The following is an 18,990-nucleotide window of genomic DNA, read 5'->3' on the forward strand; positions in this document are numbered from 1 at the left end:
ATGTATATTCATGTTTTTTCCATTATTTCACAACTGGAAGGACTTACATGGTTATTTCAGAGTGGTGAAATCTGCCCATGACTTAGTTCTGACTTTATTTTCGTCTGGTCGTAGCAGAGTGATGACATTGTGATAATTATTATGAGAATGAGACATTTCAAATACCTTAGTTGTGTTATTCCAAAATTCCAAAACAAGGGAATGTAACTCCTAGAAGTATATCCAGGGTTGAATATTATTTTCATCCACTTCCTCATATACCTCTCTCTTTTATCTGACATAAGAAAAGGGAGAATTTGAAATCCATGATGTAGCATTTATTTGTGGATTCATGTAATCTCACTTGCTGTAGAAGTTTTGCTTTTCCAACAAGATGAGGGATTCATTTAGACCAGACACTTTATCAGAATTTATTCAAATTTTTTTATTTACTTATTTTTATGTATTGGAGGAAGAGAGGGTTCCCAGCCATTATTTTACTCCCCATATACTCACAACAGCTGAGACTGGGCCGGGCCAAGGCTGGGAGCCAAGCGCTCATTCTGGGTCTTCTACGTGAGCAGCAGAGACTCAGCTCCCAGAGCCATCACCTGCTGCCTTCCAGGGTGTACATTATTGAGAAGCTGACATCAGGGTAGGATGAGGCCTCGAACTCAGGCCCTCCAGGATGGGATACAGGTGCTCCAAGTGGCATCTTTGTTAGTTTGTTAAAATCTTTGTGTATTTATTCATTTGAAAGGCAGAAAGACAGACCCACAATCAAGGCCTCCAATGTGGGTAGCAGGGATGCAAGTGGCATTTTTACTGCGAGGCCAAACACCTGCCCCCAAATCTCCTCCATTAGCCCAGTGCTTTGCTCCTCACAACAGGCCGTCATTAGCTCCTTGAATCTGACCGTGTGTGGACTCTCAGGACTTGGTATTGCATTGGGTTGCAGAGGTCGGCCGTGAGCTTTGTGCCCCAATCTAGCTTGTTATTCTCGTCTCTTGGCTGAAAACGTCGAGCCTTGCCAAAGGCTTCTGTGAGCAAATACTTGAGGAGAAAGAATTACCCTCTTTCAAAAGGTACTGAATATGGTTTTTCACAAGGCCTATTACAGGGCCTTGCACCTCATTATAATCTACTGGGGAGTTATTGTGCATCTGGTAATGGAGGCTAAATTCATATTTTTCATCACCTGATTAGGATTTCTGAATTGGCTCTGGTGCCAAAAGGAATCTTTTCCCTGACTGTTCCTCCTTTTCAGTAGTAATATAAACATAATAAAAAGCGGCAGAAAGAGCATCCCCTTTCCAGAAACAAACAAAAACCAATTACGGTCAATCCTGAGGGAAGACTTCGGCAGAGAGAGCCAAGAGAAGCAGAGAGAAAGCAGAATGCTCTGCCTTTGTCTGTCCTTCGCGCCCAGCTTGCCAGCTCACACGCTCGCAGCCCAGTCTGGATTCTTTCCTGCCCAGGTAGGGAGGAAGAATTTTTATCAGCATGTGATTGATGTGCTGAAATGTGGGAAATTGAATCAGGGAGAGGTCTGCTCCTCTCCGGGCTCATTTGTGAAATGTGCATCCAGGCTATAGGTCACAAAGGTGGGCAGCTCTGGGAAGTAAACCAGGGCACCCATGAAGCCACGCTCTGGTCAGCCCACCTGCCCTGCCTGCAGCCCAACAGGAAGAGTGCCTGGGGCACATGGTACAGTGTGCAGGTGAGAGGGCCAGGGTGCCCTGCATGGCAGCCATGGTGATCACCTGGCCTGGCCTATACCTGTTGCCTTCAGATCAATTCTTTGTCCTTCTGTGCTGGGCACTGGGCACTGGCCTCTGCACAGTGTGTTTCCTAGGCTCCCTGTCCTTGGTTTGATATCACCATGTGGCTTCCGTTTTTTTGTTTTTTGTTTTTTGTTTTTTTTAATTATTGATTTATTTTCTTTCACTTTATTTGAAAAACAGAGAGACCTACAGATAGATCTTCCATCTACTGGTTCATTCCTCAAATGCCCACAACAGCCTGGGCTGGGCCAGGCCGAGGCCAGTAGCCTGGAACTCCGTCCAGGTCACTCACAGGAGTGGCAGGGACTCAAGTACTTGAGCCACCACTGGCTGTGACCCTCCCAAGCTGTACCATAGCCACTGCACCAACCCCGCCTCCCACACTGCTTCTGCTTAGCCTCATCCTTTGTAAAATGATGTTTTCTTTCCTTCTCTGGCTTCTGCTGGTGGGAGACTGGATGCAGGAAGGCCTCACTCAGTTCTCAGCAGTGGGCAGGTGGTGGGTGGCAGAGGCAGCAGTGGCTCTACCACTGTGGTTGCTCCAGGCTGTCCAGATTCCAGCTGGCACTAGGACTAGGCCCAGGCCCTGGTGATTCTCCCTTCTCCCTGTCCCTCTCCCCAGGAGTTTTCTGCACTGCTAATGTCAGGGCTACCTCACACTGGCCCATTTGGCTGCTCAACTCTGCCATCCTCTGTGATCAACACTCTAGGAAGTTCCCTGATTCCTGGGTGCACTTTGCTGGAACCCACTCCCTGGTGTGTTTGCCTTCACCCTGAAGGGGCAGTTCATCAATGCTGAGTGTTTTATTATCACAAAGTTGCTTTTCTGAACATGAATTCAGGCCAGGCACGGGGCAAGGTGCTAATGTGTAATCTCAGCAAGTGGTTATGAATATTTAATGCCGGAAATGCATGAGGTCATGGCTAAGCCAAGCTGTCTCTGTGAGCGAGGTGCAGGTGGGACGGGGTAGCTGGCCCTGCAGTGGAGGCACTAGGGCGAGGTAGACCTGCATTCGGCTCAGCAATTTCACTTCTCAGCTGCACGAGCGAAGACCCTACCCAGCCTGCGTTTTCCCAGTAAATAATGAGAGTGATAACAGAATAAGAGGGCAGCGCATGCGGAGCTGCCTCTAGGGCTGGCCTGCTCTCTCTGACTCTCCCTAACACCCTCACGCTTCACCTTTCCCTAGTGAACCAAATCATCCAGAAAATGGGAATCTTCGTATTTGTCTATAGCACAGCGGAGGTAACATTCTCAAAAGAAGCTTTGCTTGAAAGCCCAGGGAAACCAAAAAGAAAATAAACAAGCAGATACAAAAGCAAGAAAGTCACCCTCACAATGGACGGGCCCTGAACAGGCAGTGGCCAGAGACTGATTCCCAGGACAGAGCTGCTGTCACACATGCTCTCTGTGTCACAACAGATGGCTGTCAGGCACCAACCTTGTTCTTAGAACACAGGCTATTGCCCAACTGAATACGGTGCACCTTTCAAAGACCAATCCCTATTCCCTCAAAATAAAGCCTCCCTTGCTGCCCCCCGGCACGTGTCCCTTGGAGGTTTTGTTTAAATGAAGGGACCGGCCCCTACTCAAAGCATCCATTCATTGTGTCACCCCTCTACCTAAAATCTTTGAGCTGGAGACGGTTCTGAGAATGCTGCCTTTCAAGAGATTAAACAGCCTCTTGGTCCTGGAACTGGTACTAGGGTTTTCTAGCTAAAAGACAACCTCGTGTACATTTTACACCTTTAGAAGTTGCAAATCAAAGGAAAAATCCCGGTTGAAGCTTGATGCTGCCCCTGCTTTAGTATTACTTTGTTTTCAGGGTTCCAAGGAACCAAAAAGGGGAGCTGTCCAACAAAATAAACTAACCTAGAGACCATTGGTTAGCATTTTGTTAAAATATAGTGGTTTCCCCTTATCTGTGGTTTTGATTTCTACAGTTTCAACTGCATATGGTTAACCATGATCTGAAAATATTAACAAGAAAGTTCCAGAAATAAACAATCCATGAAATTTAAATTGGGCACTGTTCTGAATAGTAGGATGAAATCTCATGGCCTCCTGCTCTGTCCCACCTGGGATGCAAATCACTGATTTATGCAGTGTAACCATATTGTGTAAGCTACCTGCCCCATGGCAGTTAAAGGAAGAGAACTGTAATTACAATATATCATTATAGGGGCCAGCGCTGTGCAGCAGTGGGTTAAAGCCCTGGCCTTAGGCGCCGGCATCCCATATGGGTGCCAGTTCTAGTCCTGGCTGTTCCTCTTCCGATCCAGCTCTCTGCTATGGCCTGGGATAGCAGTAGAAGATGGCCCAAATCATTGGGCCCCTGCAGCCACATGGGAGACCTGGAGGAAGTTCCTGGCTCCTGGCTTCAGATCGGCGCAGCTCTGGCTACTGCGGCCATCTGGGGAATGAACCAGCAGATGGAAGACCTCTCTCTCTGTCTCTGCCTCTCTCTGTAACTCTGTTTTCAAATAAATAAAAATTAATCTTTAAAAAAATTATTATAAATTGGCCTGCGCCGTGGCTCAACAGGCTAATCCTCTGCCTGTGGCGCCGGCACACCAGGTTCTAGTCCCGGTCGGGGCGCCGGATTCTGTCCCAGTTGCCCCTCTTCCAGGCCAGCTCTCTGCTATGGCCAGGGAGTGCAGTGGAGGATGGCTCAAGTGCTTGGGCCCTGCACCCGCATGGGAGACCAGGACAAGCACCTGGCTCCTGCCTTCGGATCAGCTGGCCGCAGCGCGCCAGCCGCGGCGGCCATTGGAGGGTGAACCAACGGCAAAGGAAGACCTTTCTCTCTGTCTCTCTCTCTCACTGTCCATTCTGCCTGTCAAAAATAAAATTTAAAAAAAATTATTATAATTGTTCTCTTTTATAATGTTACTGTTGTTAGTCCCTTAGTGTGCCTAATTTATAAATTAAACTGTATCATAGACGCATATAGAAAAAACATAAAATAGCACATAGAATCCAGTATTACCCATAATTTTGGGCATTCCCTCCTGTGAGGACTACTGTGTGGCCATTTCTGTAAAAGCAAATAAAAAGATGCCATCTGCAAATAGTGTCTCACTGTTCACACCACAGAACAGACATTCGCCAGTCATCCTCAAGTGTGGGCATCTCTCTGAGCCCTGGCTCAGCCAGCTTTTCCAAAATCAGTGCAGAGGAAAAGAGTGTGTTCACAGGAAAGAGAAGGCGACTTCCAAGGCTGGTCTCACAGCTGCGTGCTCTGCACCTCATAAATCTGCCTTGCCTTCCTCCAAAACAGGAAGAAGTGGGCTTCTATTATTATGTTCAAGGCTACCCAGAGGTTGGCCAGTGCCACAGCTCACTAGGCTAATCCTCCGCCTGCGGCGCCAGCACCCTAGGTTCTAGTCCTGGTTGGGGCGCCAGTTCTGTCCCGGTTGCCCCTCTTCCAGTCCAGCTCTCTGCTGTGGCCCGGGAGTGCAGTGGAGGATGGCCCAAGTGCTTGGGCCCTGCACCTGCACCAGCACGGGAGACCAGGAGGAAGCACTGGCTTCCTGGCTTCAGATTGGCACAGCGCGCAGGCTATAGCAGCCATTTGGGGGGTGAACCAATGGAAGGAATACCTTTCCCTCTGTCTCTCTCTCTCTCACTGTCTAGCTCTGCCTGTCAAAAAAAAAAAAAAAAAAAAGACTATGCAGAGGCTCAGCAGATGACCTTGTGTAATGTAAGGACGTGGAATTCAGGAATACTGGGAACTCACGATTCCAAAATACCCAGCATGCTTCACTAGCACCGTTGCAGCATCTTGGTGTGATGGTGGCACTTCTGCTCGTTTTCCAGGTGCTACGCCATCCCAGAGTTCTCCCTGTCTTCTTTGGAGGTGTTAGGACAAGTACAGGAGACAATGAGCTCATGACCCCCTCACCCCCACGGGTCTGCTCTCAGGGAAGAGTTGGTTTCTGATTAAAGCCACCATTGAGCGAGCACCCTGACGTTCCATAGTCTGTGCTGGTTGTGAACAGTGTGCTGTTGTCACTATGATATTGCTCTAGTGACTGTGATAGGAAAGGTCTACCTGATGCCAATCAGGTGAAGAAAATGTTTAAATACCAGGTCCAATGAGATGTCAGCCATTCCAAATACATCTGTATCTCCTCTATGCTGTTTCCTGAAGTTTAATATTCTTTTCTCTTTTTCCTTAATTCTAACATGAAAAGCATAAACTCACTTGAAATGTATGATTGATCAAAAGAAAGGTGCGTGTTTATAGGTGTGTATTTGTACTTTGGTATATGAAAGATTTCTAAATTAGTGTTAACTTTTTCCCCCATTGACCATATTTTGAAAATTAGGACTAGAGGGAAAACATACCCATTTATTTTCACTGTAACTATCCTTCGTTTGCCAAAATGCAGGGTGTTCAGTAGAAAGTAGGGTAATCTCTGTATTAATTTTCTCTGACAAAGTACCACAAATGAAGTGGCTCCTCACAACACAAACTAATAGCCTGATTGTGTGCCAGCTTAAAAGGCTGGTGGATCTCCGTGAGCTGAGCCAGGGTGTTGGAGGCTGCGCTCCTCGTGGAGGCACGTGGGGAGAAGCCTTTCGCATCTTCAAGAGGCCACCTTCATTCCCTGGCTCTTGGCCTCCTCCATCTTCAAAGCCAGCCAGGTGGGGCCAACTCCTTCCTGGGCTGCTGTCTCTCGGGTTTAGGCTCCTCTACCCCTTCTTCTGTCTTGAAAGCATTCCCTGCGATGACAGGAGTCTACCTGGAAACACCAGGCTAATCTTCAGACTTTGGTCCTGAATTTAATCACAGCCGCAGAGCCCGTTGGGCCACGCAGCGAATCCCATCACAGGTTCTGGTGCCGAGGACGTGGACATCTTTGCGAGGCTGTAATTCTGCCTACCACAGTCTCATAAGAAATCTTATCTTTTCTTCCCTCTGGAAGTGGGACTGGTGGTTCTGTCCTCTGGTCTTTGGTAATTCAGATAAAGGGAGCTAAAGGGTTTGGTCAGACGAGGGCTCAGCTGTGTAGCCTGAAGCCGGTGATTTCTCTGGATTCACATGTAGCACTTGCGTCTGAAGAATGTGGGTAATAAATAGAGCTTTCACGTGACAGCCACGGAGCCCTGAGGACGGCACCCCCTCCGTCAAAGAATGAGAAGGGCACCACTGCCTCTGGGGACCCGAGTGCACAGAACCGGCCTCGCCAAAAAGTGAAAACTTCCTTCCTAAAAGCACAGAGAGCCAAAGGAGAATCTTAACTACATGACAGAGAATGGAATGGCTCATTTCCATCCTAAACCAATGCTTCATCCCCAGCCCCCGAATGGGTCATTTTAACCTCTGTTTATCTTGTTTTGCTTTTTCCTCTGCTCTGATGTTTGTTATGCTTTGAGTGGATATTTATGCCCTTCTCATTAAGCCAACAAACATCGAATCATTCCTATCTGTTTGTTTTTTTTTAATTTTTAATAATTTATATTTAAATGTTGGCAAATTGAATGATCTGTTTTGCCCTTTGAATGCTCATGCATTCAAGTTTTCTAGGTAGATGCTTTTTTTTTTAATTCTATTTTGTGTTTAATAAAAATTGATATTTCTTATTATCCCCCAACCCATAATTTTCTTTACTGAATTTTTTGTTTAATTTTCTTTTGCTTTAACATTTTATTTTTCAGACACCTCTCATTGAACCTCACGTTCCTCTCCGTCCTGCTAACACCATTACCAAGGTAATGGGATGTAGGTGGGTTGATGAGCCATCAGCGCTAGCTTTGCAGGTGCCCTGGAGGTGGTGCAATGTCAGAGCATCAGATCAAGAAACCTGATACATTTCTTAGGGAACAGATATTCAGTGACATGCCGCACAAGTGAACAACGTAAATATGTATGAGGATGATGTTTTCCTAGCCAGACTTAGATTGGAAAGTAATTGAAGGATTCATCCCAAGTGCTCTCCTTCATAAATTCTCCTTTTTTTTCCTCTTCCTCCTCCTTCTACCTGATTAAAATCCAGGTCCCTTCAGAGAAGATCCTCAGGGCTGGAAAAATTTTACGAAATGCCATTCTCTCTCGAGCACCTCACATGATAAGAGATAGAAAATACCACCTAAAGACATACAGGTACGTGCACTAATTCTAAAAGCTGTGGCCCCCTCAGATTCATGTTCTGTGGATTGGGACAAACATGCCTCTCTGTATTTCCCATCTGGCAGCAGCCTGTTTTATAAAGTCTCCAGGTTCTGGGAGAGCTACACTTGTCTTAGATACCTGCTTAACTATGGCTATTTAATTACCATTAATAGCTTCAGAAGCCTTGCTCAAGAACTCATTTGATTGGACATTGGTATAATTATTATGAATAAAAGAAACATTTTAAGGAAACCTACCAGGCTTATATCACATTTAACATTTACTGACTGCTTACTTATTCTTGAAGATGTGCACCAGGCCACTTTCCATGTTGTTTCATCCCCACCAGAACCGTGCTAGGTAGGTGTATGACTGTTTTTCAGATGAAAAAAACTGAGGCCCAGAGAGAGTAAATTGTCCTCTTGTCCTAAGTCAGAACTAGTGAATAGAAAAACCAACATTTCAACCAAGCTTGGTTGATCTCCAAATTCAGTGACCTTTCATTCAGTCATTCATTTATTTTACAAGTTTATTAATCAGGTACTGGGCGCCAGCCACCACCGTGTTCCAAGCCCTAAGCATATAGTAATGAACAAAATATGCAAAGTCCTCTGTGGAGCTGATTTTTGAATGCAGGATTTCACTTCAGCGTTTGTATACTAAGACACACAGCTCTGCATCGTATCCATACTCAGTGGAAGAAGGAGCCCTGCCTATAGCTATCACTGACAAAAATCAATCTGGAGGCCACTGGGTTAATTCAACCTTCTGGGATGGCTGAGCCATGGGGACCCAATAAGAATTTGAGTCTAATCCCTAACTTTTGGTTACATCAATCAGCAAATGTTTAAGAACCAGAGTAGCTAATATATGGCACATGAGCCTTCACCCTGTCCCCTGAACCCGGGGTTCAGACACAGCCCTCTGTCATCAAACAGTAGGCTTTCTTTCCCATGTAGCCTAGACATGACCTCAGAACCCATTAGCCTGGGCATGAGTCAAAACCCATTTGATTCACATGAACCAAATTCATAAGACCCAGTGAGTGAAAAGCTAGAACACAAATTTTAAAGCTATTGTAAAGGATACATGTCTTCTAGTGACTACCACCTATGACAGTACCCATAAAATTAGACCTGGCTCACCTTTCCAAGTATATGTGCCTCCAGGATACATACTTCAAGATCTGCTTTCCCTCTATCTCTTCCCTCTCTCTCTCCTGTTCTCCCCTCTCCCTCTCCCACTCTCACCCTCTCCCCCTCCCTCTCCTCCTCTATCTCCCTCTCCCTCTACCTCTCCTTCTTCCCCAAGGCCAAAGATGAAGAAACATTGCAAATATTTTTTTCTTTCGGTCTCTTTTTCTACACTGCAGGCAGGAGTGTAGCCAGCATTTGGGGTGAATATGTTGCGAGACCAACATGGACAGTTTGCCACATTTATGTTGGCCTGTCTTGATAGAATTTTGGAAATGAGATGAGATTTAAGAAGCACTTCCCTTTTATCAGTAGTACATTCCTCATACATACTGTTTCTTAGGACAGATTGGTTATCTGTTCCCCTTCCTGTGGATTTTTGCAAGCTGTGGCTGATGGTAATTACATTTCTAGTCTTCTTCTCCAACCCTAGAAGTTGATTCTTTCAGAATCCGTGGCCTTATGCCCTGCTATAATTTTAAGTAAAGGTTAAAAAAAAAATCATGTGTCACCTGTCTCCAGAGAGAGAGTTCAACTTCCTTAATTCATTTGAATGGATCTTAAAAATCTCATATGGCTAAGGGACTTTTCTCTTTTAAAATTTTTATTCCTTAATTTAAGATTCCTTAATTTAAGCTGTCCCAAGTATTGACTTACACTGGAAAATTTTATTAAAACATGTCATTTTGGGTGACAAGTGATGGAAACTAGAAGTCAGACTCCTTTTTGCTCCATAGCACTGAGACTGTAAACCCCTGACATATAGGTGTGATGTCCACTCCACACCCTATGATGCAAACTAATGATCTGCCGGCAATGACCAGTAGACTCAACTGGAAGGCAGATGTGTGCTTTCTTTTTCCTGCAGCTCAGTTTGAGTTGCCTCATCCCAGATCTTGTACTTTCCAGATCCATCCTCTCTCCCTCCTGCTCCTCATCCCATTAATTCATTGTTGCAGTTTGGCAGTGGGAGCCAAGGGGAGGGTGAGTTATGAAGCCTCTGCAGAGGTAGGATCACCCCAGTGACACCAACACTCACATCTCCTGTCTGTTCTTCCAAAGCTAGGGACCATTAATTGAAAGATTCCCCAGCAATTCCATCAGCTACAGGTAGCACGCAGTGGGTCTATGTTCCATGTTCTGACTGCAGGAGTTTTTGTAAGGACTCAGGTGCTCTGGGCTCATCCTGACTTCATGTACTCCTTGTAGTAAGGCAATCAATGAGTTAAAAGCCAAATGAACTTGATTTTTGATACTCTTACAAGACTGTAAGACCCTGGGGTCAGGGTCAGCCACAAATCAGGGGGTCCCAAAAGGCAACCCATTGCAGAGGTCCTAGAACATGAGCACCAGGAAGGACCTTACAGGCCATCTTTTGCTCCTCTTTGCTGCTACAGACATGGAAACAGAATCAGTGAGTGGCCAGAGTCACACGGCCAGCCAGCACTAGGCCTAATGCTACATTTCACGTCTCCGGCAGTTCAAGACTTCACAAAATGGCACAGCGCCAGGAGTCTACTTCAACTTAAGCTCTCTGGCCTTGATCCATCCCAGACTGTGTCCCAGCAGCAGGGTCATCCTCCGCACGGGAGGAGAGGCCATCAGTGACTCAGTCCCAGCTGTAGCCCCTCTGACCCCCTGTTTTGTTCCATTGTCCCCTGGGATCCATCCCTGGGACTTCAAGATTTGATTTCCTCCCCTGACCATCCTGCTGTGAACACTGGCTGTTTCACTCATCACTGGGAGCTTTCAAGATTTCCTAACGCGTGTGCGTAATGACCCTTCCTCACTCACATGTGTGTGCTTCGCCCATGCACATCAGGAGGAGGTGGGGGGGATTACCTTGTGAAGACACAGCATTTGCAGCCCTCCAGACTGGCTCTGCGGAAGTGCTAACGCTCATTACACAGAACTTTTTTCAAGAGAGATTTGCATCACTAATTGCTCGTCTCTCCCAACACCCCTCCAAAGAAGCTCAGTAGTGTTACTTGAAAAAATAAAGTGCTCTATAATTTTGCACTTAACACAGCGCCTTTCAGGGAGCACCTCCAAGTGCCTCCCAAGCATCAACTCAGCCCGTCACAAGGCTCGGGTGAAGGGAGCCACTTCACTGAATAGCTTGTGAAATCATGCCCACCACCCCCCCACTCCCACAGTGGCCTCAGGTCTCCCCTGATGCTGCAATTTGTTGAGTTCTAGCTGTTGGCCGGTGTTGCTTACAAGGGTTCCCTCGTGAGCTGAATGTTTTCATCAAGTTTGAGAACTGGAGGCTACACCTTGTGATGCTTTGTTTTGCTGTGAGACCCCTGTGATGGGAGGGCACTGCCCTCCTTGGGAAGTTCTCCTCTCAAAAGCTACCCCTATCTTTTGTCTGCAAGGGGCAGATTTCCCCATCTTTACATCCCCCTCCTCCCCTTCAGACAATGCTGTGTGGGAACCGAGCTGGTGGACTGGATGATGCAGCAGACTCCGTGTGCCCACTCCCGGACGCAAGCTGTTGGCATGTGGCAAGTTCTGCTAGAAGACGGGGTGCTCAACCATGGTAAGATGCGTATGATGCACCGCACTCCTGGGAAAGCCTCAAGGAATGCTAAGTGTATCTCCCTGGACAAGCGGTTGCTCGCCTCCCAAAGGGACCAGAAAGAATTAGGATCCCTGTTGGGACCGCGGAGCTGACACCTTCATCTAACGGTGCAGACGCGGCGAGTGGATGCTATGCACTGCCGTGCTCCACCATTGTACCTTCCTAACTTCGGCGAATGTATGAAAGGAAAATGAAATTGCAGCCTGAGTGCATCCGTTCCAATTACGTTTATTAGTTTGCATTCACGGTTCATTGATAGTGTGATTATACTCCAAGCACTGCACAGCAATCCTGATGCAGGGGCAGAAGGAAGAGCAATGATATGTGTGGCTAGGCTGATGACATGCAAGCAGGGAATGAATCCAGAAGCTGCCTTGTAACTGTGCTGCTGCCTGGGAGAGCCCATTTGTATCCCCCACAGGATGGCCATATTTAAAGGCAGGTATGTGCTTTGCAGACTGCAGCCCCTAATGACCGCAGGGGCTGCCGCCCAACACAATGACCGTGCAGGCCGGTGCACAACTGTGACTCAACAGCTCACACCATTGGCTCACACGCACTTTTCAAAACAGACCAAATAGTAACATCAGCCACTTCATTTGCCCACACCTGGGAATCTGATGATGGTTTTGCTGGTCTCTCACATTCCCATGTGCATACAGCTCCCGTGAGAGCCTTGTTAAAATGCAGATTCTGATGCAGCTGGTCTAGGATGCATCCTGAGTGTGTTTCCAACAACTCCCAGCAGCTGCTGCTGCTCTGGGGCTCCCTCTTGGAGCTGCCAGAGTCCACGGCTTCTCCTCGGCCTTTCAGAGTATAAGTGTTCCATCCTGTAAAGGGGGTGACGGCTTTACGACAGAGTTGAGGGGCCTTCAAAAGGTTCACAGGAAATGCATAGTATGAAACAAAAACCTTTGCCTGGATTTCAATTTGTTTCCATCAAAATGCACATGATAAAATGCCTATTATGGGGGAAAAAAACTGCATGAGCTTCCATTTTTTTTTTGTATTAAAACATGCATTTTGAAAATGTATATTTTGAAAAAAAAATGATGGAGATTTCAAAAATTCTGGCACCAAAGTAAACTTTTAATTGCATTTTCACTCTGAACCTTTGCGGATGAGGGATTCTGAGCTGAGTTCACTGTTTTTGTCCTATGAAGATTTTGATCTTGTTCTATTAAAGAATAAGAAGGAAAACTTTTTAAAATCATAACTAGAAGCAAATTACCATAAAATTCTTCTAAGGAGTGTATAACCTAGAAACCTGATCCAGTCTTTGTTCAAACAATTTTATTCTAACTTTTTTTTTTTGTCAAAGTGCAGACAGAAACATTAGTAAACAGTACATAGAGGAAAATGTGCATTTTGACCCTGAAAAAGCAGCTTTTTTTTTTTTTAAAGACCGCACGTCCCAAAACCATTATAGGGCTTGTTCCTGTTAGGGACCTAGAAAATGTCACCAGGGCGGTTTCTCCAAGTCCAAGTGCGCATCTCAGCAAAGCTGGCAGGTTCTCCAAGGGAGTCCCACGGAGGCCGGGCGGGCTGTGCTGGGCGTGACTGCAGCCGCGAACGGACTTCCAGCTGCCCCACCCGGGGCAGGCGGGGTGCGAAGGGTGCGGAGTCTCACCGCAGGGGCTGGGCACCATTGCCTGTTTCTGGCGAACGGGGCCGGGAGGCAGAGGTCCCCGCCGACGTTTGCCTCCATGTTCCCCGCAGTGGACCAGGAGCACCATTTCCAAGACAAATATTTATTTTATCGATTCCTGGACGACGAGCAGGAGGATGCCCCTTTGCCTACTGAGGAGGAGAAGAAGGAGTGCGATGAGGAGCTCCAGGACACCATGCTGCTGCTCTCGCAGATGGGCCCTGACGCCCACATGCGGATGATCCTGCGCAAACCGTGAGTGAGAGCGCATGCGCGCCGGGCAGCCCGGGCACCCCCTGCCTGCACAGGTGCACCCGGGCTCTTGCGGCCTCTCGCGTCCAGGGCTGGCTTGGGGCCGCAGGAGACGCCTGGAAGGAGTGCTGCTCCAGCATTTGTCTCAATTTTGCTCTGCATTTTTCCCTTTGGAGCCGGCTAGCTCCATTTCTCCTCTGCAGAACTCTCGAGATGGCCAGCAGTTAGCACAGGATGACAAACTGGGGCGTCTCCTATTAAAAAGACCTTTGGTCAGGGACAAACAGACATGGTTCTGCTGCTGTGCCAGACTGCGGCAGCTCCTTTTTGCTCATCCAATAGGACAGGAGTTATCAGAACCCTCATGCCCACTCGCATTCATTCGTTCATTCGGCCTGTTGCTGGCCACATTCTGAGGTTTCTGCACTGGGTTCACAGATGCCTAATTTTCAGGAATCCCTTCAGGTGTGGTTCAGCCGGTGAGACAGGCGCCCCCTGCCGTCTCAGCTGAAGCCCACCAGCGGAAGTGCAGGATTTGGGGATTATAATGGGATCAACTCAGGGAAACCGCCAGGAGCCCCACTAGCGGCAGAGCAGGGCGTCCTACTGATGGCTCCCGGGCTTGCAAAGAAGCCTGGGCTGTCTCCTAATCCGCAGGAAAGCCTTTCGCTAAGGGAGTGCCTTGGCCCTTGGTTCTGAAGCCACCATGCTCAGGCTCATGTTTCTCTGCTGGAAAAGACGTCGCCTCCGCCCTGCGACCAGTGCCAGGCAGCTGCGGCTCTGGCCTCTGCCTCGAGGCCTGGCTGCCTGTCATTCAATCGCAGGTCTTGACAGGAGCATTGAGCGGCCGCGTCTTGGTGTCCGCCGGGCACTTTCCAAGAGAGAGCGGTATCCCTTAGACCAACTTCCCAAAGTCTGTCCCTCGCACCACTCACAACAGCCACCGCGAGGGCAGCTTTATTCTGTCCCCTCAGGACACTTTCCCTTTCACTGGCCCAGGCTCCGAGCTGCAAAGGCTTTTCAGCGTGTTTCATTTTTGTCACACCATGTCCCCTTTGTCAAAACTTCCTCTTGGGTCTTCCTCTCCCCCATCGTGTGTTTCAAAGGCTTTTCCTCCTCCCAGTTGGCACCATCATCCTTAACTCTAGAACCATGGCTGTCGGCTCTTTCAGCCTCAAAACCCTTATCTTCAAACAAAAATGGAAGAGGGAAATCCAAAATAATCAAAGAGAGAGACGAGAGCCTTGCTGACCTGAGCAGGAGTACAGTCCAAGAAACCTGCCCGGCCAATTTGCTCTCTCTCTGCCCTGAAGGACCGCAGGGGTAGGGACTGAGGGCACGCAGCAGAGCTCTCGGGGGCGCGGGGAACTTCAGTGAGCGCCACCGCCCACACCGTGCCCCCTTGCCGGACTGCCTCCCTGCTCACTCTCTTCTCCGTGTCCTCCCTCATGTGTTTGCTGGATCCTCCCGCTCTCTGTCCTCCTCTTTGCTGCCACCTGCATTCGAGCCAACCTCAGGCAGTGGTTGTGAATCAGGGCAGGACAGCCTCTTCAGGCCCTTGGAAATGTGAGAGGCTATTTCTGTTGTCCCTCGGGAAGGGGCACACTGCTGGCATTCATGCGGCTGCCAAAACCAAGGGGAGCTCAACACGGCGCAGCACATAGGAAGCCCACAATGTAAAGAGTTGCCCTGGGAAATGGGACTGTGAACTGTGAGAGTCTTGAAGGCAAAGACGTAGCCCGTGTCACTTCCTTCATTCGTTTATTGACCAACATTTAAGGAGCACCTACTTTGTTCTGGCTACTACGTTAGCTGCTAAGGCATTAAGGGAAGCACTGAATGAGATGGTCGGTCCTCCCACCCAGAGCTTTCTGTCTAGCATGGGAGAAAGACCTTAAGTAACTATCCATGCAAGCACACGTTTAATCACAGCCATGTCACATACAGCAAAGGAAAGCATACTGTGTGTTAACAGGATGTGGAGAGGAGAGGTCTAAGCTGGTGTGGAGTACTAGGGCCATTTCTTAGCTCTGTGCATTCCTGGGGGGTTTATAATCCAGGGAGAGAGGTACTCACCAAGTAGAGTCAAGTGCAACAAACATGTATTGCGTTTCTGCTATAAGCTGGATCATTCTAACTGATTCACCCTTCCCGAGAGACCTAAGAGCTGGCTGTGATGAGCCCCCCTTGGAGGTGAGCCTCTGTTCTGCTTGCTTTTTCTTCTAGACAGCACTGAACTGCACCATCCCCAGGAGCCCACAGATCCTTCGGAGAGAATTGCATACCAGATCTGAGACGCCCGGAGTCTCACTGGCTCTTACAGCACAGATTTCGCCCATATTCCCAAAGCTGTCACTTTGGTGGCCTTGGGATTTTCATGTCTTCACAATATTTTGAAATTTTGTAATGCTGGAGCTGGGTTTGAAGTTTTTCTTTTGACTTTTGGGTTTTCTTTCTACTAGAATGACAACGCCTAAGAAATAGGAAAATGAAAAATAAAGAATGTAAGTTTGTGAGGCAGACATTCAAACTTTACAATACATCCCATTTTTTAAAGTCTCCTAATAGTCTTTGGGGGCTATTATTATGATTATTAAGTGGAAAGAAAACAAGTGCAGTTGTTTGAGAATTACCAGTGTCACAGCTGTCCTTGAAGAGAGCAGCTGAACACTTTGCTCCTGGAAATCAGGGCATGTTCCAAGGTCCTGGGAATGCTGCCTTACTGCTGTCCATTGCCAAGTCCTTAAGAAATGTAGATGTATGAGGTGCACTGGCTCCACAGCGACCCGGGCAGGACCCCCCTCCCAATTTTTAAACTCAGCACAGCTGCATTTTAGAGAAGTCACCACTCCAGAGAGGTTACCCAACTCGGGTAATTACTGGGAAAGAAATAACACAATATTCTTTGATGAGAAGATTACTTTGAGAATTTGATTGTATAATGAAGATGTTGCTTTGAAAGGTACTTCCTATTGTTCTGAATCTGAGACTCGCTAGCCAAAAAAAAAAAAAAAGTGTCACTTGTTTTGACAGGCTACTTAGAAAAATTCTCTGTTTATTACATTAACTGCAGCATTTTAACTGTCAAACTATGAAAGAATGTTCTGTAGTTTAAAAAACAGACTAGAGCTTCAGGGGAAATTTTTGGCACACTCTTGTTGCTATTGGTATTGAAAAAAAAAACATACATTTTGAATGTGAAATTAGCTTTTTATGTAGTGGCAGACAGAGTGACTCACAAAGCCCATCCTGGTTTCACAGGTGCAGACCTGGGTGGCATTTGGGGGCAAGTGCTATAGAGAGATGGCAGTTTGACAGTGCTCTTGTTGAAGCTCCAAGACAGGCCATCAAACACAAAATGGGCTTTTGGAGTCTATTGTTTTGATTTTGCTTTGTTTATGAATCCAATAACAAGAGGCTACTCTATAGCAAATAGATTCAGTGAGGCCCTTACTGATAAAAATGTGCATTTCATCAATATTTAGCAGGTACCTTGGACAGAGAGCTGTGGACAAAAAGATATGCAGTGACCAATTAAGCAAAATATTATAAATCTGGGGGCTGGGATTGTGGTGCAGTGGGTTAAGCTGCTGCCTGTGATGCCAGTTTCCCATATGAGCACTGGTTCAAGTCCTGTCTGCTTCATTTCTGATCCAAAATTCCTGCTGATGTGCCTGGGAAAGCAGTGGAAGATGGCCCAAGTGCTTGGGCCCCTGTCACCCATGTTGGCCACCTGAATGGAGTTCAAGGTTCCTAGTGTCAGCCTGGCACAGCCCTGGCCATTTCAGCCATTTGGGAAGTAAACTATCAGATGAAAGATTTATCTCCAATCTCTCTCTCTCCCTCTCTCCCCGACCCTCTCTCTCTCTCTCTCTCTCTCTCTCTCTCTCTCTCTCTGCAACTTTGGCTTTCAAACAAATAAATTTTTAAAAAATTTATATATAAATGTGGGGTGGGCATTTGGTGTAGTGATTGAGATTTTCTTAGGAAATCCACATCCCATATCATTGTACCTGGAGTCAAGTTCTGACCCTGCTTCCAGTTCTAGCTTCCTGCTAGTGCAAACCTTGGAGACAGCAGGTGATGGCTCAAGTACTGGGGTCCCTTCCACCCAAATGGGAGACCTAGATTGAGATCTGAGCTCCTGGCTTTGGCCCAGCCTAGCCCCAGCTGTTGTGGGCACTTGGGGAGTGATCCAGTGAGTAGAAGGTCTCTCTCTCTCTCTCTCTCTCTCTTCCTTCACCCCACCCTACCTTTCAAATAAGTAAAAATTTTAAAATGTTATAAACTTGAAGGCACCTGGATAAAAAGAGGCTTCAGGAGACAAGGTGCTTTTGCCATCCACACTTCCAACCTCTCCTTCAAGTAAAATGAGACGTGATGCTCCACAGTTGAGAATGGGTCAGCAGAGCCTGGCTTAGAGGTGAGAGGGCAATGAATTAGGTGCTATTGCCTAAATCTAGTTGTAGATGAGAATCACACTTCCTATTTCTACAGTTCTGAAAGTATCTAAAAGCTTAAGTCTAAGGGGCTGCATTGTGGTGCAGTAGGCTAAGCCACTGCCTACAGCACCAGCATCCCATATGGATGCCCATTCAAATTCCAACTGCTCCACTTCCGATCCAGCTCCCTGTTTATGCACTTGGGAAAGCAACAGAAGATAGCCCAAGTCCTTGGGCCCCTGCACCCATGTGGAATCCTGGATGAAGGTGTTGGCTCTTGGTTTCAGCCTGGCCCAGCTCTCTCGCTCTCTCTCTCTCTCTCTCTCTCTCTCTCTGTGTGTAACTCTGCCTTTCAAATAAATATAATAAATCTTAAAAAACAAAAATCCTTAAGTCTAATAGCTTAACTAGCTGAGAAACAAACAAGTTGGACCTGAGCTGAGGAAAAAATAGCATGAGAAAATTGGCAGGTTCTGGAGTCTTCCGAATGGGTTGGAAACTCTGAAACTTAAGTTGATTTTTTTTTTGGTGTGGTAAATTAATATTTTCTAACACATGCCATGGGACTTGAAGTGGAAAGGAAATAATTTAAGATGGATCGCAGGACACCTGGAAGGTGGAAGCTTTGCTCACCTGTCCATCGGCTGCCCTGCTCAGGCAGGGTCAAGACTACTCTCAACTGCTGTTCCACATGCTTGCTCTAGGGGGCGCTTGAGGGGCTCTGTATTTTGCTCTTAATTAGTAGAACTTGTTATAACAGGATCTTTATTTGTCCAAACTGTTTTTGGAGGGTGTGAAATTTGAAATCCTGATAATTACAGGGGGATTTGTTTCCTCAGGGGGTCTCAGTTTAGCAAGCCTGAAATCAGTGGTGCTTAGGGTTTTGATTTCTGGTGAGAGATGCCAAGAGAATGTTTACCATTATGAGGTCCATTCCCAAGTGCTAATCAGATGGAGAGACATTTGACTGAAAGAGCCTAATCTTATGC

The 18,990-nt window shown here is 47.0% G+C and overlaps 1 protein-coding gene across 4 annotated transcripts in view; it reads left to right on the forward strand.

Annotated features, from left to right (window-relative positions):
• RAPGEF4 (Rap guanine nucleotide exchange factor 4) overlaps nt 1-18,990 on the forward strand; it is a 328,711-nt gene that overhangs the window by 227,763 nt on the left and 81,958 nt on the right. For all 4 annotated transcript variants that reach the window (XM_062187806.1, XM_062187808.1, XM_062187815.1 and 1 more), the window contains 4 exons: nt 7,429-7,482; nt 7,767-7,873; nt 11,496-11,617; nt 13,379-13,562. In XM_062187806.1, coding sequence (XP_062043790.1) covers nt 7,429-7,482; nt 7,767-7,873; nt 11,496-11,617; nt 13,379-13,562 — 467 coding nt within the window. The remainder of the gene's footprint in view (nt 1-7,428; nt 7,483-7,766; nt 7,874-11,495; nt 11,618-13,378; nt 13,563-18,990) is intronic.

Source organism: Lepus europaeus, chromosome 1 (assembly GCF_033115175.1).
Source record: "Lepus europaeus isolate LE1 chromosome 1, mLepTim1.pri, whole genome shotgun sequence".
NCBI lineage: Eukaryota > Metazoa > Chordata > Mammalia > Lagomorpha > Leporidae > Lepus > Lepus europaeus.